Source organism: Varroa jacobsoni, unplaced genomic scaffold, assembly GCF_002532875.2.
Source record: "Varroa jacobsoni isolate VJ856 unplaced genomic scaffold, vjacob_1.0 scaffold_1237, whole genome shotgun sequence".
NCBI classification, from domain to species: Eukaryota; Metazoa; Arthropoda; class Arachnida; order Mesostigmata; family Varroidae; genus Varroa; species Varroa jacobsoni.
The window spans coordinates 154,991-181,591 of record NW_019214139.1 but is presented as its reverse complement, the minus strand read 5'-3'; the positions used below and the strand labels follow the sequence as shown (position 1 = coordinate 181,591).

General features: G+C 40.0%; 2 protein-coding genes across 3 annotated transcripts in view; one reads left to right on the top strand and one right to left on the bottom strand.

Moving 5' to 3' along the window:
- The window catches only part of LOC111267900 (uncharacterized), a 61,291-nt gene that overhangs the window by 15,170 nt on the left and 19,520 nt on the right, over positions 1-26,601 (bottom strand). For both annotated transcript variants that reach the window (XM_022846473.2, XM_022846474.2), the window contains exons 2-5: positions 5,600-5,759; positions 5,183-5,340; positions 4,340-4,508; positions 3,403-3,583 (exon numbers count right to left, since the gene is read on the bottom strand). In XM_022846473.2, the coding sequence (XP_022702208.1) occupies positions 3,403-3,583; positions 4,340-4,508; positions 5,183-5,340; positions 5,600-5,759 (668 nt within the window). The remainder of the gene's footprint in view (positions 1-3,402; positions 3,584-4,339; positions 4,509-5,182; positions 5,341-5,599; positions 5,760-26,601) is intronic.
- Positions 7,490-25,517, top strand: LOC111267903 (ras-related protein Rac1). Its single transcript, XM_022846477.2, has 4 exons — positions 7,490-8,147; positions 12,228-12,362; positions 18,963-19,120; positions 22,348-25,517. Exons 1-4 carry the CDS (start codon positions 8,102-8,104, stop codon positions 22,588-22,590), a joined length of 582 nt encoding a protein of 193 aa, XP_022702212.1. The 5' UTR covers positions 7,490-8,101; the 3' UTR covers positions 22,591-25,517.

Sequence of the window (26,601 nt, the reverse complement as noted above, 5' to 3'; positions counted from 1 at the left end):
TCGATCGTTAAAGCACTTATATGCTCCTCTATTCGTTTCTATACATTTCTGCGCTACAAACTGTTTTTTATTCAAAGTACATTCCACCGAACGAAGACATATATAATGTTAGATCTAGCTCGCACTTTTCCAGTAACTGTAAATGGGCTAATAGTTTCGGTATTTGATGGAGTTAATTGATTGTAATTGATGCACAATGTACTTTTATGTATCACTCACATAAACAAAACGTCAGTAAATACATTGTACGTACCTTTGCGTCTATTTACAATGTGTGTTCGATCTGAATATACTGTACGACCCGTTTACCGCTCATATCAGCCACAGTAATAAGATAAACTGGGCTAGCTCACAGCGTAGATATAAATATAGATTTAAGACAATAAAATGGTTGTACATCATTGTGACATGTGACAAAAAAATTGAATCCCTTTCAGTGTTATTATTTTCCTAAGTTGGCACATGATTATTGCTTACTAGACATGTATGTACATATATGTATAACTAAACAGTTACAAGCGTATTTTAAAATTTCAAAATATAACAATAACTTTTGATTTCGATCGATTTTTTAATTGTGTTACATTTTTTGAAGGAAAGTATGGTGCTAGCTTTTAGAAAACCATATACGTACCGAAATGTAATTTCTCTATGGCTTGTCGTAGTATATTAATGGTGAAATGTGCTTGCTCTTACTTGTGTCTTGCTTCTTTTTAGGGCATGAAAAGCTACAGTTTCTCCGACTTAGGCTGAAGGAATAAACGGGTTAAAGTCCATGTTAGGTATTCTCTGCTCAATCCAGTAAATAAGGCATGACGAAAAGATCTGCCCTGTCAAGCAACCAGACCGAGTCCATGAGTCTCTTGAGAAGCGTAAGATGGCGGGCTGCATTCATGATTTTCTGTTCGGCGAGTATCTCATAGTAGCAGGTGCTTCTTAAGTCTATTGCAAGTACTACCCTTATTTTTCGCCCGAACCTATTCGATACGGCGTCGAACTAGATTTAAGACGTCGCCTCTATTATTTTTCTCTTGCTAGATTTCTCGTGTTTAGTCTTCCCCCGACCGATGCCAAACAATAAACCATGCCTCGGCCGTGACGACCTTATTCCCCAGGTTTTTTTGCTTAAAGTTCAGCAAATTACTCGTGGAATACACCACATGTATTTACAAGTTAAATTAAGGAGGACCCCCTTTTTTGACTCAGTTACCACATTTTCAGTATTTAGGCTACGATTTTGTAACATGTTACATGTGAAATGCCAGCTTTGGTAGACGGAACCTTTAGAGTCTAAATTATGCTTTCGTTAACTTCCTTGATCGTGGTAATGTATTACTGTCTTTGGGTGGCGGCATCTGGTCATTTTGTTGTTGCTCATTAGCAATCCAATCTCCATTTTTAAAACCTTTGCTCCATTTACGTAAAACTCATGTACTTTCGCCTGAGGCCTGTTTGTTCAATATCTTTACCAGCCTTCAATAAATTTCCGTACCACTGTGCTCTTCAAGAAGCAAAAACTTGACCACTGAGTACTCAAAACTGATAGATGTTTGTTCTTGAAGTAAACCGAACCGGTTCTCACTCACGAGTTTCTACAAGACTGCACTATTTACCAGAAATTTTGTCTGTTAGCGATAAGTAGCTTCAAAGCTCAATTTCAATGTCGGCCAGGTTCGCTTGTAACAGTTTACATATATATATGTACATATATATATATGGCCGTTTAGTATGAAACGGGATACCGTAAACTAAGTTTTTGAAACATATTTTCCGCAAGCGGAGCTCTTTATTTCGTATCGAAGTATGCACTGTCATTATTTATGAGGCTCTGCTTCTGGACCGTCACTCATATATTCCGCTGCTATAGAAATTTTGTAATGTAATGTCAAATGTAAATAATTTTTTCTATTAAGAAGTTGTCCATCTTTTGAAGAAATGGTAATCTGTGAGAGCGATGCCTGGTGAGTATGGTGGGTGATAGAAAATCCCTGACTCGCTCTTGCATTTTTGCCACCCTCCTTCTTGCAGAAGTCGAGCATTTTTGTGCACTAGGAGTGGTTAGACTTTAGTCTTAGTTGCTTCATGCGGAATTTATTCATCATTTCCTCCGATCTCTCGAATCAGGATTCATAAAGCTGTAGTAGGTAACAGTCAGTTACCGTTTAATAAATATACTGGAGTAGCAGTAGCGTAATTTCATCGCTGTCATGATAGTACGGTAACGGCATAATTTTAATTAAAGCACGCATTATTTGGCGCATGAGAATTAAACTCGTATTACGGGATCACAGGATGAATAGAGCACGATAATCGAACTTTTTAAAAAAGACTGTAACTGAACAACTTAAGCAAACTAACGGAGCTACTAAATAAGTGTTAGCGATTTTCTAAAACAGGGCAGTAAGGTAGCCCGCAAAGTCACGGAATGACATGCAAGGAGCTCATCCTTTTTAAGCAATTACTGGAATGAACGTGTTTACCTACTAAATCTAGACCCAAAACCGTATAGAAAATCGTGTAAATACAGTCAGTTTAGTACTAGAAAAAGTCAGCCGCTTGAAGCAATGCTTAACGGTTGAACCGGATTAAAATATAAAAACATTGAATAAAGGATAATCGGCGCACGAAACAGAAAAATCTAGATAGAACAACGAGGAAGACAAAAGCGGCGTAACGGCCATAGTGCAACCGACTTACTGAACAACTACCACGGGTTTAGAACTCAGGTTTAAGCACAGCAGGTTTGAGCTTAAGTTAGCTTTGAAATTGTAACAGGATAGAATTAAACAGTGTTCGGAGTGTATGCAATGTGGGTAGTAAGGGTATTGTAAGGGTAAAAATGGGTAGTGAAATCACAAATTGTAAACCCAATTCTTCTGAAAAAGCCAGTTCATTAGTAACCAGTTCTCATGATCATTAGTTGGGTACATGCACACTGATGGGGTCTTCACTTGCAAATTTGTTCTTATATCAAATTATTGTACTTTATTCTTTATTATAGTTCGTAGGAAGTAAATTGGTAGGTTGGTAAGAAGTACGATTGAGTAATAAAGCATCTTTTATGTGGAGATGCTGTTGGTCAAATAAATTCGGCAGACTAGAAGCCTTTTCGTCATTGACAAGAATCATGGTCTAAAGCACATATAAGCCGTATGGTACTACCAGTCAAGTAAAGGATTAATATTATCTATGTAATAACATTATGGAGCTTGCAGTGACTAGATTAAATTTATCGTGAACAAATAACTTTATGAATGTGATATTGAAATGGCGATTGCCTAGCCTATTGCCTCATAATGATTTTTTAACATAAATACTGGAACGAATTTTATTTTTCTGCTCCTACTGATGCATACTCCAGTCCTACACATGTATCTATTCATAGGTAGCGATCGTACTTACTCAGCTAAGCCATCCCAGATGGCCAATGCGGTTCGTAAAAGAACTTCGTTACCCTCGAGCAGAGTCAGGTCCCAGACCCGCAAAACACTCGTTGGCGGAAGACAGGTTGAAAAAAGCGTCAAGAACCATTGCATCGTAAAGACGTTAGTTAGCGGTGGCTCATAACTGCTAGTATTGTTTCCTGTAAGCAGCCAACATTAGTCATATTGTGTTATGTTTTATTTTTCACCAACCTCTGGTTGGTACATAGTTTTTACTCATCGTATGAGCACGAGAATTACGCCGGTTCTGAACTCTGAGATATTATTAGGTAGTCCTCCAGGACAGAGCCCACGGCAGAACTGAGCCTGTCTCAGTACCCACCGAAATCCACGAAGTGCAGCTCCTTACATTGATGAAAAACAACTTTAACGTTAAGTACTATATGCCATTTTTGTTTCTATCGGTTATTAGCTAACGGTCTGTAGGTCTGGCTAGACTTCTCCAACAGATTTAGCAAGCGGCATGGTAACAATATATCAGAGGAATTATTTGCGATGCTGAAATTTGCATTAGGAATAGACGCATGGTCGCGGTTACCGTAATAGCGCGCGTGTAAACCACATGTGCTAATACTTCCTCGGAGGCTTGAGACAGACCATATAAAAATGGTCAAAAAACGCAACCAAAGCTAGATTGGCGCTGAAGCTCTTCTTGTAGATGTCATCCGAGGCACTTTGATAGATGTGAGAAGGCAGGACAGGCGATTAAAGGAGGAAGGAATACAAATGTATATTATATGTATTTGTGTAACTGTGTCTAAACTAAATATTACATATTGCTGTGAATCTCATCAGTACAATAGTGCTTGTCAGATGGATTAATAATTAAAATCAGAAATATATGCACGTCAGTCTTCGATTATTAGAAGTCAAATTGTTAGATTAATCGTGGTTACCTGCGGTTCCATCATTAGCTTCCAGCTGTAGCTTGTCTAAGTGTTTGGCAAGGGCAGCCAATCGAAGTCGAAGTAAATCTCGGAACACGGCCATGTCCACGGAAAGTCCGCGAAGATCGTTAGCAAAGTAGCCATCGGGCAGCACACCCTCGATTAGATAGAGCATCATCTTGAAGCCGATTCGAGTAAGCAAACACGGGTGTCCAGTATACAAAGAGCAAACGTTCTATGTAAAATGGTGACCGTAATGTAAAGAGTTTTTCTTACGCTCATTCTTCTTTGACTCGTGTTTTTAATGGAAATTTCGTTTATTAAAAACGGGAGTCAGAATGAATGATTAAGAAACTGGCGAGCCTTACACGCGGTGCGTCATACAATGCTTAGACAATTAAGGATTGATTTTTACCGAGTGATTATCTTACAGCAATAATCGTTATTAAGTTATATTCATCTGATTTATGTATTAGGCTTTAGCCTCTGCATTCTCATTGCCTCTCTATTGCATCTAGATGAATTGAACAACTATCCCTATTTCGATACCGTTGAGGGAATTTTAAAAACATTTTTTACACATATACTGTATTTAATTATATACCAAATATCATTTCACTATGTTAAGATACAATATAACTATATATCTGTATAAACATGCCCGCCCCATAAGATCTGTGTATTTAGATTTAAAATGTTTGCATCAGCGAGAAAAACATAAAGCTTTTATTATTTTTTAAAAACCCGCTGCCTGTTCGCAAAGCTTGCGGTCGGCCCATACCAAACACGCCTTAAAAGTATATCGAATTTTAAATGATGATAAAATTTCATATGGATGTAGCATTATTGTACCTTAAGGGCGTCCTCCTCATTCCACTCAACGACTTGTAATACAAGAGCTGCAAGCAAATTGAACCCCTGGCAGTAGCCGACGTGCTTATTAAATCGTGCGTATGCCAATAGCACGCGTTTCAGGAGGGCTTGGTTCTGCTCTGCCGCTTCATTGTCACCTGTAAACACACAAAAACAGCAACAGAAATGAAGACCAAAATTATGTGCATTAGCCGCTGTACACAGTTTCCAGATTTGGATATGATGCTCATGAAGTCATTTTGGTTATTTATCAAACGCCAGAAATCTCATAACGACAGAAAGGATCAGTCTCGGTATGGTGTCAGTATGACAAGATGATCCAAAATGTGACAAACAATTTTTGAGTTAATTGAGTCTGATAATAGTATCGCTAACTGTTGATCTGAGGAATTGTACCTGTGAGGTGAGAACAGCCCGTTCGGTGAAGGTCTTTAACAATCTGAACTCCGAGGGCGTCATCATCAGGATTAGTGCGCTCGTTTAGGCAACTTCGGCAAGTGGCTGGCCAGTCTAATTGTCGATAGACGATATACCGGTCCGCTAACGTCAACCAAAGCTGAATAAAGCAAGATAAAATCGACATATAAGTAAGGACTTTAGACCAAAGTCGTACTTGAAATAATTCCTACCATAAAGTGTTTATGCATAAGGCATTGATTTTTCAGTCTCCATTCAGGTACAACGTATCTGCATAAAAACAAACGATGTGTAGACTTACGGAAAAACCTGTTGTTATTATTTGCTTTAGTAACTGAACTATCCTCTGTTGAAAATGATAACTGCGTTGGAAACGGGGTGGCACTGCTTTAGGCATTTGTGCACTACTCAGTATTATTTTAATTCTTGGTGTGTTTTGGAAAGCACCCTTTGCTTTTCTGATAAATTGCACAAAAAAATATTATTATTATATATATTTTATTATGGCCTTATTTCGTTGAATATGCGTTAAGCCTTAGATAAACTCTTGTGAATCAAGATAAATAATATGATGTAATAAAACATATAGTAACAATAATATCAAGTAGCTTGAACCGTATTGCATTTTTATTAATTTACTTTATATTTCTCGTTTTTTTTTTTAGTTATTTGTCAGGTATTTTTAACACTATCGGCTATCTTTCTGTGCAAATAAGTTCTCAAATTCAATTTTCATATCCACTAGGAAGTCTATTTATTGCTTGTTTGTTAGTAGCCGATGGTTATACGTCATTGAAATATCTGTGAGTAGGTGTAAAGTGTATGATGACTGGCTTATAGGTGAGAGAAAAATTTGAAGGGGCTTGCTTGGCTTAAAAAGTTATATCTTTGGTATAAAAAATGTATTTTAGTCGACTTTTCTGACGTGCCGAACACCTTCAATCACTTTTGAAAGAAATTACAAGTTAAATAAGCCTTAATCTCTTATCTATAGAGTTCTCAACAGATACTAAAAAAAAAAGATTATATATATATATATATATATATATTGAAGATGTGTCAATATTGAGCCTTTTTTGTCTTTCCCGGGCTGTTTTTTTGTTTTAGTAATATTCTGCAATTATCTGCATTCATCCGTAGGATTACCCATAGATCTATAACATAATTCGCATATCTCGTTTAATTAAACATTCGTTCACTTTGCAATTTCCAAGAACCGTAAGTTCTCCTTGAACTATTTAAATTTTGTTATGTTCGGAAAAGTAAGTTTTGACCAGTAAAACCATACATGTAGATCTGGATCGATATCCTAACCTTAACTTTACGTCGTTCCAACAAACTGAATATTTGAAGCCAATTCTAACTATATTAACAACGGCAAAGTCTAATGAAAATGCTAATAATATAAATCACCTTGCTTAATGCCTAAGCTTAACTTTTCCTTCCCTTCCAGTCCTCCAAAATCCATCTCGCTATCGACAGTGTCCTTTCCATACGTTGGTTCTATGTCATCCCTCGTCTTTTGCGCTAGCCTCCCTTTTTTCACTGCATCTCGGTGCTTTTGTCTACGGTATTTCGTTGAGATGTTGAGCTCCGTCTGATCTCTGTCCTTCGTCTGAGTTTCTCTTCAGAGTTCCTCACCCACTTGCGTTCGAGTGGACGAGGTTCCGTTCTCAATAGCGCAATGCGCTTAATGGGTATCGGCTCGTTGCAGTACCTCATGCTTTACGGTCTGGTTGCCCATTCAACTGGCAGCGCAATTTCTCTCTTTGACTCGACCCTCTCCCACCCGCGACCAATCGCCCTACCCTAGGCAAGATCATCATCGTTACTTCGTAGGCGGGATGTCTTTTTAAGGATAACGACGCCATATTTTGTGTTGTGGTGACAAGTGGAGTGTGTGAGAGCAGACTGGCGGCACAAGCAGTCAGCTAGCTAGCTTTAGTCTGTTTATTGGCCTGGTGCTGACCAGTGTGCTTGGCTGCCAGTTGTCATAGTAGTTGTGGAGGTGTAATCGTGCGGCTGGCGGTGCTAAGGGAACGAGCGGGAATCGTGTGCCGTAGTGAGTGCAGGTTGCTGGAGTGCGCCTGGGGAGCGCCTGTGCTTGCCGCCGTCGTGGGCAGGTCCGTCCATCATTGTTCGGCCACCCACCTGGGCTCGACCTCACCGAGGCAAAGGCAGACCATTGTAGCTGTGCTACTGCTTTTGTTATTTATCATTATGACATTCAGCAACGAGTAATTATTGTTATCGTTTATGAGTGGCGCTAATGGTCGGCTTGTAGGTTCACAAAAGAAAGCAAAAGAACCCAACAAAAAGTGCGTTGTACTAGTGGTGCAAGACAGAACACAAACAACGGAATTTTAGTGGAAGGTGAAACAACCTTTAAAGGATACACATTCAGTTAGAAAGAGCGACGACCAATTCGGCCGGCATTTTGTCGAGCGCACCCTTCTGTCGTATCGGTCAAGTGCAAATCATATGATGCAGGCGATAAAGTGTGTCGTTGTCGGCGACGGAGCCGTTGGTAGGTACACCATACACAGCAAAAATTGACAAAACATTTGTTTTGCCTACGCGTGACCAAGTACACATAAGATCGTCTGTCTCTATAGAAAGCCTAGGTAGCTACCGTTACTTAGTGTTTGTCTACACAGCGGGAAGGACGACACTCAGAAAGCACAATGAGGGAGAGAAGTTAGTGCGTCGCCTTTATTCGAATTCGATGGAGCAGCAGCCATGTGGTTTGCTGATTGGTGTTAAGTTCGTGCGCCGATGTTATTGGTTCCTCAATAACTGGTATGGCGGTGGCGAAGAACTCACCGGCTTGTCGGCGCCTGGTCCTCTTCTGGTCTGCAGATTGCAGTAGATTTCGCTGATAGGGGGATTGATTGTTGACACTGAGAACAAAGATCCCGAGACCACATCACACCTGGTTAACCCAGTCCACGCTCCAAATTCGAATTGAATCCCCCTTTGCTATTCCGTCCTAGGACGAGCCGCGGCCGCCGCCGTGCTGCTGGTTTAAATCGATGTAAAACATTTTCTTCTGAATTTATAGGAGGTCTCGTATGATTTTACGAAAATACATACAGATTAAGCTTAGATTTCTCTTCTGAATCTGGTATGGATCAGTCTGCTTGCTCATATTAACTCAAATGTAAGGGAAATTGTGCTTTTCCGTGTGTTCGGTCATCGTAAAATCGAGTGTTTTACAGTAAGTGACAGTCGTAAGTCACTTAGGTTTCAGTAAAGGGTTAGTAAGATGGGTAAATGTAGAATGTGTGCGCGTAATTGTCAGTGGCAGCATTCTCTGTGTAACCTAACATAGCCCCAATGTTTTCAGTGATACCTATCGCCAGCTGAGAATGGCATTTGCAATTATGATGATAGTTGTCTTCCATTGTAAACAATGATACAATAGCGAAATAATTCGGTCGTTTCACAGTGAACCTATACCGCCGCAACAGCGTAAGAACGGACTGGTAAGAATGGTGAAGAATTAGGTAGAATGCTCGCCCAACCTTCAGTGTTCCTCTCGGACTTGCGACGTTTTGAATAGCTTATTGTTACTAGCTTGAGTTGAACGTTACGCCGGCTACAAGACTGTCGCATGTGCATACGTTTAATTCATCATATATAGGATATATTCTTAGATTCTTCTTCTTCTTAGGTGATCTTAATTGCTAGCATCTCTCAACTTCCTGCGATGTTGATGAACAGAATAAGAAGAGGACAAGCGTAAACACCATAAGAAAATTAGTTTTCGTTTCGTTATTCGATCATTTAGAAGTTATTGTGATGATATATATAGCCGTTTACTGCAGTGAAAGCATGAAATCGATATTATAAGATCTACACCCATTGACAAAGCTTGGTTATACACCGAATATAGGTCGCGTAAACATAACACAAGAATATTGCCCGAGAGAAGCTGCCGGCCACGTATTTAACTTCTGTTTAACTCTGTGTGATATTCGTGTTCCAGCTATTCTTGGGTGGAGTTGCACGAAGACCCATTTTACCCGAAATTTGTACAGCCTATAGCAGATAACTAGGTAATGTGTGCCGCCAACAATCAAATACACGTAGCAAATACTACAAGTCTGATCCTGCCTGTTATGAAACATGTAGTTATGAAGTAAACCCTACGGAAAATCATCTACTTCGTAATACCTTACATTGAAGAATCAACGACGTTATTATGGTTATTGACAATAGCATCGGTTCCTACTATATTGCCTTACGAAGTAAAAGCGTTCTTGTGAGTAAATAACTTACTGTAAATTTGGGTTTCTAACACACGTAGATTTGCAATTTGGCTTCCCTGCGTATTTTTCTCTTGCTGATCTGTCTGACGCAGGAAACTCATGAGTTAAATGGTTGTCTGCGTACTGGCGTACAACTCGATAGCTTATTGTTTGTGTAGTTTTTCGCAGTATCCCGCCATGAAATGGTTATCAGTGAGACATATACAACGCTAGAAGGACAGGAAGTGGCTGTCAAACAAGTGCCGTTGGCATTGCACTTGTGGGCTAGTGCATCTCGTAAAAATCGAAATCGAAAAAACACGGTCCAGAAGAGTGCTAATAAGAGATACAAGCTCCAACCATCTTTAGGTAAAAAACTTATCATGATCGTTAATGCAGTTTCATGGTTTTAATTGTTACTATTTAACTAGGGAGTGCAATCGGAAGATATATGAAATATTATTGAATCATCACTACACTTGTTACATAGGTGTTCACGTATGGTTTGTCACAGTGTCTGGTCTGTACGTCGTGAGACAAGGTTTTCGTCCAGATGGCGTTGGTTGCTGCTTCTTGGCCACTTTCTGTCAGGAACAGTTGCTCAAAATGTCAGTTATATCATTACAAGCCTTACACTGATAATGTTATGTAGCGTCATTGGTGTAATCGGCGGCAACTTTACCCTGAGGGACAGGGAGGCGTTGGAAGCTGTTTGCCTGGATGCCGTTTCCTTAGGAACTCCTGATCCACAGTGGTGTGACCACAGTTGTTGCGATGATATCAACACATTAGGGATGCAGTCGGCGATTCAAGGCACTAACAATAGTTCGTCTATAACTTCTGGTGTACATTTAATAGGCGACGGCAACAGGCCTTGTTATACACCACGGCTTGCTATGCATAAGAAGTGTCTTCGGGGACGCCCATCTGGCTGGGCGGTCAAATTGTGCCTTTTGAGGTTTCATTTTGGCAGAGTATCATTTAAGACCCTCATGCATGTTTCTTTTTTTTTTGGTTACGTTTTATAGAACAAACTTTTAAACTCAACGGAAGAGGTAGTAGTGTAGGACCTCCTGGTGATTATCTTGGCGTTAATTAGTTAGTCTCAATACGGTGTCAATTAGAATAAAATATAGCTTTAATCTATTACAGCAGGAAACAGGGCGTATAACTATTATTAGAGGATATAGTCACGATGCCAGTGTAATTATACTTGCTGTCTATTATATTGACAATTCTTTTTTGGCAACAGAATGGGATGATTGTTCAGCTTATATATTGTCCAATGGCTGAATGGATGCCACGTACTTAGAATTCGAACGCTATTATAAAATCCTCCCAACAGAATAACAGAAACATGGTATGTATTGCATGAGAATTATGAACAGAAATGGCAAGATCACCAGTTCCAATCAAAACGAGAAGCACAGTCCATTACAAATACGGTTATGGGGAGAATAACTGGGGTCTAGTAGCGAGCCTGGCGATTAAAATATGGCAGGAGAAAACGTAAAGCCAAACCGTGTGGATTGTGTGTGCGCCAACGCATAGACCCTCATTTGGTGCGGCAATGTGGCAAGACTTTGGGCACATTGCGTTATCCGATTCTCTCACAAAAAATAATAATATCATTACTATAGATGAAGATCGTCTAACTAAACAGCTTAAGGTGGAAGACAAGCCCTTTTACGGTTAATCGCTATTTCTTTTTTTCTAAAACATAGCATTGATCCATCCGCGGACCCAGCAAAATTAACCTATAATCGACTGCGTTAATACATCCATACATATAATGCTAACTCCCGATATAAAAATATTGTCAAGGATAGAAATTTCAATGACTCCTTCCATTACATACGTAATCTTCATAGCGAACAGCTGGCAATGACATAGTATATCAGCGTGACAGCGAATCATTAAAAATAAGTATTGTACGACGCAAATAACGATTCCAATAGTGCAAACGGGATCATAATAAAAGAATAACAAAATTATTTTCGAATGCAAGAATCTGATTTGTTCGACATATTTTCCATTTGTAGTTTGTTAATAAAAATTTGACTCGTCTGAAGAACGATCGGCCTTATGAGACTACTACATGGATGGAAAGTGGTAATCTCATTTTGTTGCTACCAAGGGAATACGTAAGAAGATCATATCTATTGTCGTATGAGTGTCGTTGTGCCTGTCGACGTTACTATACTGCTGCTATTAATGATAATAAAATAATATATTTCATCATCAATACGGGATCCTTTTGCCAGTGTTTTAATAATAATTTAATAATTAACCACTATCTTTCTGTTTTGTATGAATACATGCCTAATAGTTTTCGAAATATATCGGTATTCTTTCAGGTAAGACGTGTCTTCTGATTTCCTACACCACGAATGCCTTCCCAGGCGAATACATACCTACGGTATTCGACAACTATTCTGCGAACGTGATGGTTGACGGGAAGCCCATTAATCTTGGACTCTGGGATACTGCTGGTAAGAATTCGGCCTTGTCGAACAAGCATCAAATTTTACGCGCGTTCGGAAGACATCAATTTATCGGTCAAACAGGCGCCAAGCGGAAGAAAGCCATGTATAACACATCGACAAACCTATCAAAAAACGTTGTAGTAAAAATATATCAAGCGACGCCAATTCTGCCAACGTCGACATGGCAGAATAAAATAATAGTAATGCAACTTAATAAAAACTCTAAGAAAAAGTTGACTGCAGTGACGTCTGATGTTTGTGAAAGCATGTGGGTGAAGATCACTCTGTCCATTGATTTGTTTTAATACTACTCAGTAATACTCAGTTCTAACCAATTTTATGCCCAGAATAGCTCTGACAATGGGCAATTCCAAATTATAGGCATATTTTTAGTAGCGGAGTAACTAACGTGTGTACAAGGAAGGAAAGGGGGTGGAGGCAAAGCTTAGCCATAGCAAAGAGGATCATTTTATCTTTATGTACGTAGTGTATTCTATGGTGAGTATGATATAGCATTTTAACTAGAAATCCGACTACAAAAGAAACGTAAATCATAGTCACTTGTAATGAATGAAATCTTCGAACTATCCGATCTTTTGGCTTTTGAGTGGTAAGCTCCCGCTCATGCGTATGTGCCCATATTGATATGTGGTACAAACCATGGGCGTAATCAGTAATATGTGCTTAACCTAATACATAGAACTGTTTGAACTATAGGTTCATTAATTTAGTAGTAATTGTGGATTGCCCATAACGACGAGACCTATTCTGATTTGAAATAAAAATCGCTTTAGAATGTTGACTTTAAACGATTTAAAATGGTTTATCTTGAACTGATACGAAAATACAATTAACATCGTATCGAAACGACACTCGCTAACTGCTTAATTCCAGTTTCATTCCAGCCAGCGACAAGAATTCCACTTGTTAATTTATCGTGTTTTTGTGACTGCGCTTCGGCTTATTAGTGTTATCGAGGAAGATGTTATTGTTAAACAGTGTTCACTCGAGAGCGCCGCTCTTTTAGATATCGCGTTACTTTTTCAGTAGTCTGTCCTTTACATTTTGTGTAATTATCTTCCTTCTGGGGATGGCAGGGACCAACGCCACATGACTGATGATGCTCACTATCACAGCACCAGCAATTGCTGTAGTATTTAGTCGCAGTGGCACCCGAACTGTGGCCGGCCATGAACACATACACACAGGCCGACCTGCAACGAATCTGCTCGAGGTTGCAGTAATCGATGATGTTGTTATTTCGTTCACACTGTCGCTGTTTCTCATCCGTGGCTTAGCCTGAATGATGTTTGGTTCTTTAGCAGCAATTAGCTTGCCGGCTCTTGTCGCTTATTTGCCATGTCGTATCGCCGCTGCTGGTTTCTCTGGTATCAACCACAGTATTGACTCCACTGAATAACACACCGGCTAAGCGTCTTCGTAGTCGCCACCGATGCAATTGCTGCCATTATCATGAGCGACTGTTCACGTTTGCTGTTTCATTATTGTGGGCGGAGCTGTCGCTACAACAGCTGGCGTGGTGGTTCACAATATTGCAGTCAACGCCAGCAACACCAACAACAACGGCAAGCTGATAATCGAGTACATGACGTTAATAACGGGATTGCTGCGCACTGCTGCTTTGTTGCGGTATGAGCACCGCAATTCGTCACTGGCTACAGTTGTATACAGCAGATCTAATAAGTCTTCGCCGTGCCAAAATATTACTATTGCACCATACGTCAGGTTGATTAATATTTACATAGATTTAGGCGTATGTGAAGTCCGAAACGTGTGTGTGTAAAACGCGCAACAGCAATGACGGGATTGATCGTCGTGTTGTGATTTAGAAAAGTAGTAAATCACAAACTTAGTAGTAATATGATGCCAGCTTGATGCTGTTAGACTGCGGTTATATGCCGAATTTTTATGCTTACTTACGTTTTATGCTTACTGATGAATGGTGCACCTCAATGGATTTGCAAGATACTTGTGGCTGCGGTTATGATATCATAAGTTGGTTGTTACTGATGGGTTAACCTACGTAGACTGTCGTGAAGTGAACATTTGTAGCACTGGACGATTGAAGAGCATATAACGGATAACCCCATAAGCCTGTCCTTCTAAAGTAAATGTCGCCGCAGATTAAAGTGTAGTTGTTATTCCACCAGTAGTCTAAACCCAGAGGGCGCCTCATAAAGCAGGAGTTAGGATTGAGGATAGAGCGGAGAGATTTCGACCGTTATGTTGTAATAATAAAAGTCTAAGAATATCCAGGCCAGGTCCTTGTGCTTAACCGGGCTGGAAAGCATTTGTATACGGCAGCCCGTAACTCAAGTGTGCTCACTAACACACGTCGACGCGTTTGAGAGGATGTTGCATTCTCTTCCTGTTATAATTCTTAAAACAACACACGCTCCTATTTGTGATTAAACAGATCCACCTTCTCCCTTTGTCCTGTCTGGCGCTTACCTTCTCACCAATCTAGTTAGGCGTGGCACTAGACGCGCTAGTTAGCTTTACTTGTCGGGCACGTTGTTAGATATAGTGGCTACCCAACTGGCTGTAATAGTCACACTAGAGCAACGGTAATCCAACAATCCATAATTCGAGCTGCCTGTTTTATGTACATTTTATCTGTATATATGCCTGTTTTATGTGTACATTCGTTCATACGAGATAAGGTACACTTGTCTGGTACTAGTGCATTTGAGCTATTTCTTGATTTAATAATGGCATCATTACTGAGTCAATGTTGTGTGAAACGGAGTCATTTGACTTACAAATCAATCGAGCGAACTCGACCAGAATTAGTCGATAGTTCTCCTTAACGCGCCGCTAACAGTTAGCTTTTCTGTTGATCGAAGATTACTTCTATTCTCTTTGCTTGCTTGTCGTTTTTTTTCTATTGATATGGTTGACTTTTCATTCAAAATCGGTTTTCTCTGCCAGCTTACTATCAGCTTCCTATGGATTCTCGACAACGGGGATTCTTATAATGCTATTGCAGCGGTACATCGCTGACCAGGAGATTAGAACATTATTGTTTGACCGCATTATCATGTCAAGTAAAGTCGATTCGTTCGTATACTCAACTTACGTATGTAATATTAGTGTCGTTTTCGTGATTGTTTATATTATAATCTGCATGCCGTATTTATTGCAGCAGGCTAAGCTAAGCTAATAAAATGCAGCACGTGTAAACAGCAGTAAACCATCCATGAACCGCTAAGAAGCTCCGAAATAATCTACTTATGTTATATTTTATCTTTGCTATACACCACAACTATAGGAATACGCGCATGTGGTGCAAATTCAGTCCTTATAAAATAAGATCTGCAAAAAAAAAATGTTTTTTAAGCAAACGCGGCCATATTGACCTTTGGACTTGGTTTCTGCTAGCCATTTGCCAGTAGCAACGGCAGTTGTGGGGCCCAACCCGATCAGAGTATGGTCTCTCTACAAGGAAGTAGACAGATGCCCGACTGACGAGCGTTCGAGGTACCACGGACGATATCGGCCTCTGTGCTATGCTAATACATGTAGTCGACGATTCTATGCTACTGCAAAGGCAGTGATACAGACGCCGACACTTGCAGCAGGCGCGATTGCGTTACGTCCGTGGTGTCTAAACGTTTGGTCCGTTAGACGTAGTCGATCTCGAAGATAAATGCTGAGAGTACTCGAATTGTACGGTTCTCGTCATAGCGGCAGCTGATCGCGTTAGACGTAGTATAGATTTCACCGTGTTAAACGCAACGAAGAGGCTGACCCAGCGAGTATATGATAGACCGATTGAGCTTACGTTGTACGGACACTGCGCGGGGTGTGTACAACGAATGAACGTGCCCTGTGATGAGTTTTTGGCTGAGGTCTCTAGTTTGCCTTCGTTATCACCACCGTCACCGCGGTGGGCAGTGCTATTGCGCTGCTGTTGCCACTGTAGTAACGGTGGCAGCTAAGACTACCTGTTGAGAGTTGCTCGTAAGTTGAGGGAAGCTACTGCTGTGGTTTCCGTTGCTGAATGCACATATGGAGAGACGCCGAGTGACGAGGTCATCAGCAAGGACGGCGCCGCCAAACAAACAAAAGCTTAGCGCCATAAATGTATATTGCGGGGGAAGCGGCCTCTGCTGATGCCATTACCTCTAGCGGTAAGCGTAGTATTGGCAGCGGCCAACGAATAAGCAAACAGACACGTTTAAGGGCATGTTTGACGACGTTGAATAACCGCAGTTGCAAGCAATTGCATTGGAACTAACTTGGCTCAGCGTTCGGCTCGATTCAAAGAAGCTGGACGTGTACAACTATAATGTTCGACAGCGATAATACTGACCAACGAAGAGTATACCGTTTATCACACATTGAAGAAATGACAAAGCACATATATTTGCAATATTTGCTTTGTTGAACATAGCGTATATGTATGTATATATATATTAGTTACACGGAGCTTACCTAGTTATGGTGCTATTTTTGGCTGCGAGAAGGTATTATAGCATCAATCGGAACCTCTCGTATTATCTTATGACTGTTTTCATTCCCAATAATGTACAGGCTGTAACATGAAATCGTTGCTCATTCGACTCGACACTCAGATCCTAAATCAATTTTGTTTGATGACTACTTATGGCATCATTGATACATTATGCAACATGAAACTTGATGACCAAGACTCAAATCTGTTCGGAAAAAATATATAAATGAGTGCTATTAGTCATGGTTACGCGGTCGATATGATATAAAGCTCATTTGTTCGCCATTTTCCCAAGTTAATATATAAAAATATTAAGATATGGTTGATTTAACTGGCAGCTTCTGCGAAACAAATGCTTAGAATATATTGCTGGATTTGATAGGTAATGGGTATGAATCGATTAGCCTTGATTGTCTAAGACGCAGACCTATATTGCTGCAATTAAGACTAGTCGCGGATGGCCGGGAAATCGTGGCCTGGGAATGAATGTACTGTATATTTGACAGCATGAATGTGCATGTAGACTACTATGTCGAAATTTCTGCTTCACGGATACGTTATAGAAAACGATTACAGTATAACATATCTTTTATGGTCCAGCAGGACTTAAACTTGTAAGGTTTTTCGTAACGTAGAAATGTAACATAAAAAATAAACACTGAGTGTGTAATGTGTCACATTTTACCAGTTACATTGTGAACCGATTTATTTCACTACTTAGTTTTTATTGATTGCTCTATCGTATCGCTATATTTTGACTGGTTTCACTCACACTGTAATAGCACGATTGATCGATAAGGACGTAATCTTATAAATTCAATACTCTTATTCTAATCGAGCCATCGAGCTCATGTCAAGTGTGATTCAGTTGGATAAACTTAATAGAATATATCGTGTATAAAGCCTTATATTGAATGTACACTGTGCTACAAGACATATGAACGATAAATATGTCCAACTTAGTTGATATCATATTGGAACAGGTGTAGAATTTAAAATAAGTGAAAACTACGAGAATCGACAGACAACACGAGAAGTATATACTCCCATTTCTTAATGAAACAGCAATATACAGACGCGTCATATACGAATGAAGACGCTTTTGTTACGGGCTTTATCTAATGGCATCAGTAATAACCTTTTATTAGTTCATACCATCTGTCTATTTCACCCATGCATACATACTTTCGTAATAACAGCAAAATGCCGCGTTATTTGGCATTCCCACTGTTATTATTAGCATTGGCGGCAGTGTTCTAACAGCGGTAGCCATCTTCACTGCTTTACATATATGCAATATGGGGTCATCTTTCTACCCACCCGTTCGACTTGTCCTCCCTCTACGCTCTGTCCGTGTACATCTCTCATGTATTGCATACGATATTATTTATCTCATGAGTGATGGCGACAAAGACGACGCTTTCGGTTTGTTTTGCTTCGTAGCTTGACGTAAACATTGGTTAAGCACTTGGCAATAATCTAGTCAGAGTGAAATCATCAGTCTATAACGTCTTCGTTTTGCTATTACGTTGTAGAAATGGATTACCCTAGGAACGTTAAGAATAAAGTATTATAGGACACGAAAAAGCAGGGCATAATATACAGTCCTATGTTAGCTAATTGTGTTATACTATTATAGTTCTTACCAATTTTTTGGAACTGCACATTAAAACCTTAACTTGGTTTGTCTATGTGAATGGATGATATTTATATCAGAATGATATTAAGGCAGCCACGACAATATTGGTAATACACACCCTAACAAGAGTAACCATTTAATACAATTGTAGCAGCACGTCTTATTGTCGTCTTGACATTATTGATTTTCTAGCGCTAGAGAAACTGAAATCATATAAATCAGTAGGCAGGACGTTTGCCCCATGCTGAGCAAATGCTACTTCCGGTGGCTGTTGTTTAGAGGGTATTTCCGTCTTGAGAGTGCTGTTGCCCGGAGTGCTGCATATTTTGTTGGAAACAGTTTTACACTGTCTTCTGTAATAGCAATGATATGTTCAGAAGTGGGGCTGTACTGCAGAATATTCAGCATAGTGTCGGGATCTGTTTGGAGCAATTAGATGCATGCTCATTAGAATAAAATCTGTTACTAAGTCTGAGTATTCTCATTTCAGGTCAGGAAGACTACGATCGACTACGCCCCCTATCATACCCGCAGACAGATGTGTTCCTTATCTGCTTCTCACTAGTTAATCCCGCATCGTTCGAAAACGTCCGTGCAAAATGGTACCCAGAAGTCAGCCATCATGGTCCTAATACACCGATCATTCTTGTAAGTATCGCTGTATATAAATGAATTCTAGGGTTGTATAGTAAAGTTTTTTGCACTGCAATTGATCGTTGTAATGAACAATTTGCCATTTCGAAAGCGTGCGCAACCGGTTGTGAAATACCTACAATTATCGATGAAGTTGGTTACAGCTTAAAACCGATGTACTATAAGCAGCTGACACCCACTTTAAGTTTTTAAAGGTACATTAAATTACAGTAATTCAGAAGATTTCGATTTCCGTGAAACGCTGTCCACAATTCAAATCTAACGGCACGTCTTAACGCTTATTTGGGAGGTTTGATCGTTATAGGCACCTATGTGTATTGTTACTGATATGTCAAGTACAGCTGACAAAGGATATCACATTAGGACATATTTTCCTATTGTTCTGTGCTACTTCTACTGCGTGACTGTGTCAAATCGCGCCTTTATCTAACGTGTTGAGTCACAGTCGCCGCTAGTGCTTCTGCCACTGCACTGTGGCTGCTGTAACAGTGTGTGCTCCAATATTAATCTACACCAGTAATATTACAAATCCGTCAACCACCCAAATTACCCGGAACGATGGCCTTTACCTAGAACCCCACTGAAGTGAAAAGGGAACTGAAAAGGCTGATCCCCCCCCCCTAACAGCCATGGCCATACTGGCCATCTTGTCCCTGTCAGGCCTGAGCTATCCATAGAAAGTCCATGAATGAGACAACTATCTGTGGCAGACTAGTTGTGTCTGGTAACGAGAGTTGGCTTATCGCATCATATGTTTTAAATTGGTATCACATAGCGACTGGATTGCCTATAAGTCGAGCGCGGGCAACCATTGTTCCGGAATGCGCAGTGGCCTGGGAATAAATGCTGCGTGTTCACACGAATCAGTTGAGAAACATCTGCTGTACTTCGCGTGTGTTGACAAGTATGTATTTCATACTAATGCAAATCGTGCGGATCAACTTCAATCATTATTTGTTCGAAACGTGGCCTATCTATAGCAAGCCTCCTTGTTATCCTACTATTATTATTATGTCTAACTAATAGGAGCGTACAAAGTAAATGATAACCGAGCGGCGGTGTTATTTGCGGATTTAGCCTAGATCCAAATGTAATATTTTGGACTGCTCTCACACTCGGAACACTACTTTGGCAACGTGTGAAAATCCGCTTAGAACAATGAGGTAAAAAAAGGACAAAGCGATCATGTTTGTATCGATGGCGCCCAACCTGATCGATACTTCACTCGTGTTAGCATTGATCGATGTCGATATGTAGAGTATGACGCAGTGTGCACAACCAGTTTGCCGATTTTAACCTTAAGTTTAACCTAAAGAAGAGGGAATGTTCTTCACATGAGTGAACACCACTGGGGTGTGTCAAACGGTCTTATAACTGACTGTGGATGCTAAGAGCCTCGAGCCGCTACACCACTACGTAAACCTGTGAACTTCCTTTCTTAACAAATGCTGTTGAGTTAAGTACCAGAATATTAATTCAGCCGACATTAATCAACTTGTCAGAGCTGTAACCGGAATTGAGATATTTAGCTCATCGTGACTGCGGCTTTTCTAGAAGCCTCAACACTATAGAAGTTGCGTCTTGGGTAAGGTCAACCCATGAATGTATTTATTCATTTCTCATTATTTAGTAGAACAACGCAGTCTTCGGTTGTCGAGAGGCTTGCGTAGTTCATTAAAAAATCGATTCAGTCTGCTTTTAGCCACTAGCAGTTAGCGTGACGCTGACTAGTCAGAGTGAATTTTTTTTGTCTGCTTTACTTCAGACTGGAACAAATGACTCAAATCAGTCACCAATCTGTTAATGGCTTTGGAAAACGAGCTACAGCCCCAAGACAAAATTCTGACCAGTTAATAATAGTTTTTAAAAGGAATCCACCTATTCTTGGGTCAGGAATTTTTGTCGGATTCCGAACCTATTACATTTATTGTAATATCCTGTTCATGTGATGATATCTTTAAAAAAACTATTTTAAAAGGTCTCTCTGTGCTTCCATCTCAATATGCACATGGCAATTAAAAGTTATTTCTGCTAATCCTGGGCTTGGATAATATTCACTTTTATCCAATATCTAGGTTTCTTTTGATTAGACCCATTCGATTGTTTACAGTTAGCACCAAGTATCTATTGCAGTTATAGTCTCAGTCCAGTATTACCACTAATAGCAGTTCAAACGTAGGACAGTGACCCCCGTCTAATTGTGAAACTGATCAAGGACTCAAGAACCCGCTCAGTGCCGACCAACAAGTAAGCAGTCGACTCCAGCTGGTCTGATATTTAAACACCAGACTTGCTAGTCGACGGTTAGGATGTGTTGCCTGGCTGTCTGCCGTTTAGAAGGAAGTTGGCAACGAAACAGAAATTATGATACCGGGAGAAGTAATGTTTTTGAAACGAAGCTATTGATGTTAACGTTTCAGTTAACAAGGACGACGAACCGTAGAGCAGGAGCACAACAAGCTAGATACTGCCCTTTACTACGACGTATTATATTCTGTACTGCTGCTTGGAGTAGGTTGGCCAGCCAACGTTTTAGAACTTGCCTGTTTGGTAACAACTAATTGGAAAGAATAAAATTGGTTACGGCGGCAGCAGCAGCAGACCGTGGCAGGAGTAAGTATCATGTTGAAACAGGCCGTGCTGGTATTTTCTTGATACAATCTTACGTCTCATGAATCATGTGGCTGTCACAAGTTGCACTATGATGCATTACGATGGACGACACGCTGGCCATTGGTGCTTCTCCGGCTGCTAGTTTTGTTATTGCTAGCAAACAGGTCAACAGGCATTCGCGCGGCGAATGATCGTGCGCTGGCTGAAACCATTGCGGTGTGCGGGGCCAATCATCTTCGTTCATCTCCGCGACGGTACGATGACATGTTTCTGCGACGAAAACGATGAAATCGTTGTCCTAATAGGTGCAAAGCGGTTCGCTGAGGAGGCCGAAAGAGTTCCAGATAAATAAGCTTGAGATATCTATACGGATCTATTATTAGTAGGTAACGGACTTAATTAGTTATTTGAGTGCACTGATAGAGTTGTTTTGTGTCATGTGTTATTAATTAATATTAGCGTTAGTGCCAGTTAGATGAAAATATGACAGGTAGCACAATAATTTGGAGTATATTCATATTATATAAATAACGTGTGTTTATTATATGTGATAACTGTTTTAGTAAAATCACCATATTTTTTGTTGTTGTTATCTATGTTGTCTTCAGGTGGGAACCAAGCTTGATCTTCGAGACGACAAAGACACATTGGAAAAGTTGCGGGACCGTAAACTCGCTCCGATCACGTACCCGCAGGGTCTCGGAATGGCCAAAGAGATCACAGCTGTCAAGTATCTCGAGTGTTCTGCTCTGACTCAAAAGGGCCTGAAGAACGTGTTCGATGAAGCTATCCGAGCCGTACTCTGCCCGCCTTATAAGCCGACGAAGAAAAGGAAGTGCGTGATTCTCTAGAACAAACGCCATCTTTTACTCCAGGACAAATTTCAACGTACTGTCGAACAGCAGATAAACAAAGGAGTGAATGTTCTATAACATTAACAAGAACTTCTTGCTGGCCATCGCGACAGTCCGTCGTTTACGGAGTGGGAGGCTTCACATCTTCAGCAAAGCAGCAGCAGCAGCGGCAAAATGTGACGGCGGATATTTCGAAAACAACAATAGTGACAATAATAACTTTAACAACTATTATACAATAATTTCAAGATGCGCATCAATCTGTAATAGAAAGAGCAATAAATATTGCGATTGTTGCTCCATGTATAACCATGTATAATCAGCCATTTGTTGCGGCAAATAACGCAATTTGCACATCATCATCACACTTTATTTTAAGATTAAGGTGCAAATGAACAGGCATGCAGAAGCTTATACTTATCCATTTCAAGTTATTGGCAGCGCTACAATCGACGACGAACGGCTTATTTTTTGCCTGTAAACCTGATACGAAGCCGGCGATCTGAGTGATCGTTGCCAGAAGCACAACGAATTAAAACCATCAGCAAGCTATCAGGTTATCAAGTTTACTAATTCTACCTGTATTTCTTGAAGAACGTATGTGCATATATATAATTGAACCAACTTCTGCATGTTTGTGCTTCCGTTTTTCTCTCCTGCTATCAACAACAAAAAATGAGATTCCCAGGAGGAAAGTAGTTAGCGTCCAGCAGCCTCGTAACTGACCCCTATTCTTCTCAAACGCGGTTTGGCAAAGTTGAATTTAGCTGCTCCGCAAATGCACATGGTTTCTGTATTACCTGAACGACTAGTACGGTTGTCGCCGAAGAATACGATGGTGATCTAGTGGGAGTTCCACTTCCACAGCTTATTAGAGCACAAACATGGCAGAAGAATTGTAGACATATGGATCGTGGAAAGGGTTGTAAACGATGGCATTGTTTTTTCAATATTAACTCAAACGACAACACGGAGAGCAGAATGAGAAGGGGAAAGATTACCCATCTGCTTATCCTTAAGTCTACTGCCACAGGGTATGTGGAAGTGTTGTAAGCAGGAGAAAGATGGATCGATGCCGGCTAAAAGGAGACTTGTTGCTGCGTGTTGCTACCTCAACAATGGATTTCAGTCGTCAGCACGACATGATTCTAATAACAATTACTATAACGACCACTTTTATTATTCCTTGCATCATTGGTGTGTAGGAGAGAACAGGCAATGTAAACGGCACGTAAAGACTAGATGACTGACTATCGAGCATAACAGGATGACACTTTAGAAACGCTCGTAGGGCTAAAATGGAGTACAAGTGGGGCGAGAGAGGGCTTATAAAAAAAAAAAAGGGTTAGACTAGAAATAAATGAGTTAAGTAATATATATTTAATTAAAGTGGACGACTAAGTAAGGAGAAGCGAAAATGTTTGACGATTGAGTGGTTGCGATACGAAAAAAGAAGCGATTAAGCGAGCGACTTGAATGAAAGAGATAGAGTCATAATAAAGGGCAAAAAAAACGCTAAAATTTTGTAGGTGGTGCTGTTACTATTGATGACGAAACGATGACTCCGTGCTACGGAAACAAAGAAAATAAACAATCGGAAATGATTATAATGCTGATAACGACGATTACGGGATGAGCAATTATATATGATAATAGAATCAGAAGGAATAGAATTAAAAAAATAATGACAGATTAATTAAATGCGATCGAAAATGGCGGTAGTTGTATTGGGGAAACCAACTGCCAGAGTCGGCCGGGTCAATGTTGGCTGTATGTTTTGACGTGGTAGACTCGAATCCCAAATTGTGGAAATGCTATATAAAATAAGCAACCACGGCTAAAGAAGATCGTATCCCGATGACATACATATATTAGTGCAAAGCATAAAAAATCGAGCATGTAAAGTGTAGTTCGCCTGAAGTGGCATTGCTCGACCATTAGAAACAAAAAAAAAAGAAAAAACACGAAGAAATCTGTAAGACGACCCAGAGTTATTACCACAACTACTTTTTTTTTGTTTGATTGTGAAATGCTAATGATAACAATAACACTGAAGACTAAAATAAAATATAACTGTTCGAAATTCTATAATACGGGTTGGTTGACCATAGACGACGATAAAAAAAAAGGGGAGAAAGAACAGAGTTTTTACAAAGGCAAATAGAACTTGAACACCCAAGAGTTGGTCTCTGCTTAAACAAAAGCATGCCGAGGAATGATAGAAACTTTAGTGGCCTATCTAGGAAAACGCGTTTTCAGGGTACTTCTGATTTGCCATCTGTGCATAAGGTGTCATAAACTGAACATCAGAGGGATATATGAAAGCAAACGTTACTGATTTGGAGTTGGTGATGCATAAAACGCAGCCACTACGCAGCGGTTTAACCGACGAAACCTTTATACATTGCACTGCTAAAATACGCACGGGGGATGGGGCGGGGTGGTAAGGATAAAAAGATAAGGTATTAAAGTTGAGTGGATAATGGAGCCCATATGCGATGTAAGCCAAGAACGAATTACAAGTTCCCACGACTGTCTCGCGAAAATAGGACGGTATGCGTGCGCCCGGAAAAAGCAGCCTTCGTCCACGGCTTTAGGTGAGGACAGTACACAAGAGGAAACGATGCATGGTCGTGACAAGTTATAGCGACGAGTACCAGCGTGAGGACGAGGTGATCAGTTGGAGACGAAGAAAATATGTGCGCGACGCAAGGGGGACAAGCCAACTGTAATATTCCGCTTACGCCTTGATCCTGGCTGATGAATAATAAATAACAATAATGATTGTGGGATGATGAACCCGAGAGACGAAATGTTAGCTTATCTTTTCACATGTAACATACTAAATGATAATAAAAACAAGATGAAGACAATAACAAATGAAAATAAAATGATGATGATTATTATTGAACTCGTTTTTTGAATCGAACAGTGTCTTGATCAATAGGTAGATGTCTCTAGTTGATACATGCTAAAGCACTAGAGCTAAAGAGAATCACTCTATGAGCACAACGAGCGTATTCACTAGAAACCGTAAACTACGTAGAGAAAGGTTGTATTCTAGATAAAGTGCCTGCCTGCCCGTGTCTTCCAGCTGTTATATTTCGTAGTACTCTGTGCATATCCATAGAATAAAATAGATAAGTATATAGTAGCTATTTTAGGACAGCTCAAAATGAAAACTTTTCACCAACAACAATAGCAAATGATGATTTTATCTAATGCTTTTAGAGAAATCTTTGGGCATATCTAACATGGTAGAAAGGTATCTCAAGGAAATTACGTGACGCTAATAATGAAAATGGCATCATTGATTCCATTTAGCTTTAACGATTGGTGTTTCCTACGTTTTAGACTTCTATTAGAAACAAGATCATGTAGCTCTGAGAAAGGATGGCCAATCGTCGTCAGCTCAGCGGATTTGTTATAGCATACACAAGTTTGACGATTTGAATCAAAGCGCCATATGTAGAACTGATCACACATAAGCACAGTAGCGCCTAGATACGTTTCGTCTTCTAGACTAAAGAATCCTACGTCTTTTCCTTTTAAACAAAACCCCCATTAGTTTATGTATTCTAAGTGAACTTTATCAGATAGAGCGAAAATACAAGAACACCTAGACGGCACAACAAAATATAGGTTCAGTTAGCTAACAGTTCACTTTAGAATATTAAAAATAAAAAAAAAAAGTAAAAAAACGTTATTAGTGCAAGTATGTTATATTTATCATAGTTAGAATAGAACCAAGCCTTTAGGGGGTAATAGTAGAAATGGATCTTCATCAAAAGCCGCTGGAAACACGGAATCCATTCATAAGAAATAGCCATGAGCCGCACGGGTATCAAGCACACAAGGATTTGTTGAACGGATAATAATAGAAAAAAGGATGACGGAAGCTTAATTTAGCATTTGATCTTGTCCTACGTATGGTATGGCCAAAGCTGATATTCATTCTGCAGACATGCTTATGTTGCGGTATTGGTTAGGGCCTCGATTCACCTCTGT

Bases quoted from the DNA above. Each gene is read 5' to 3' on its own strand.
- LOC111267903 (XM_022846477.2), top strand. From the start codon at position 8,102: ATGATGCAGGCGATAAAGTGTGTCGTTGTCGGCGACGGAGCCGTTG. The intron at 12,363-18,962 runs GTAAGAATTCGG...TTCTCATTTCAG, and splicing joins TGGACTCTGGGATACTGCTG to GTCAGGAAGACTACGATCGA. The intron at 19,121-22,347 runs GTAAGTATCGCT...TGTTGTCTTCAG, and splicing joins CTAATACACCGATCATTCTT to GTGGGAACCAAGCTTGATCT.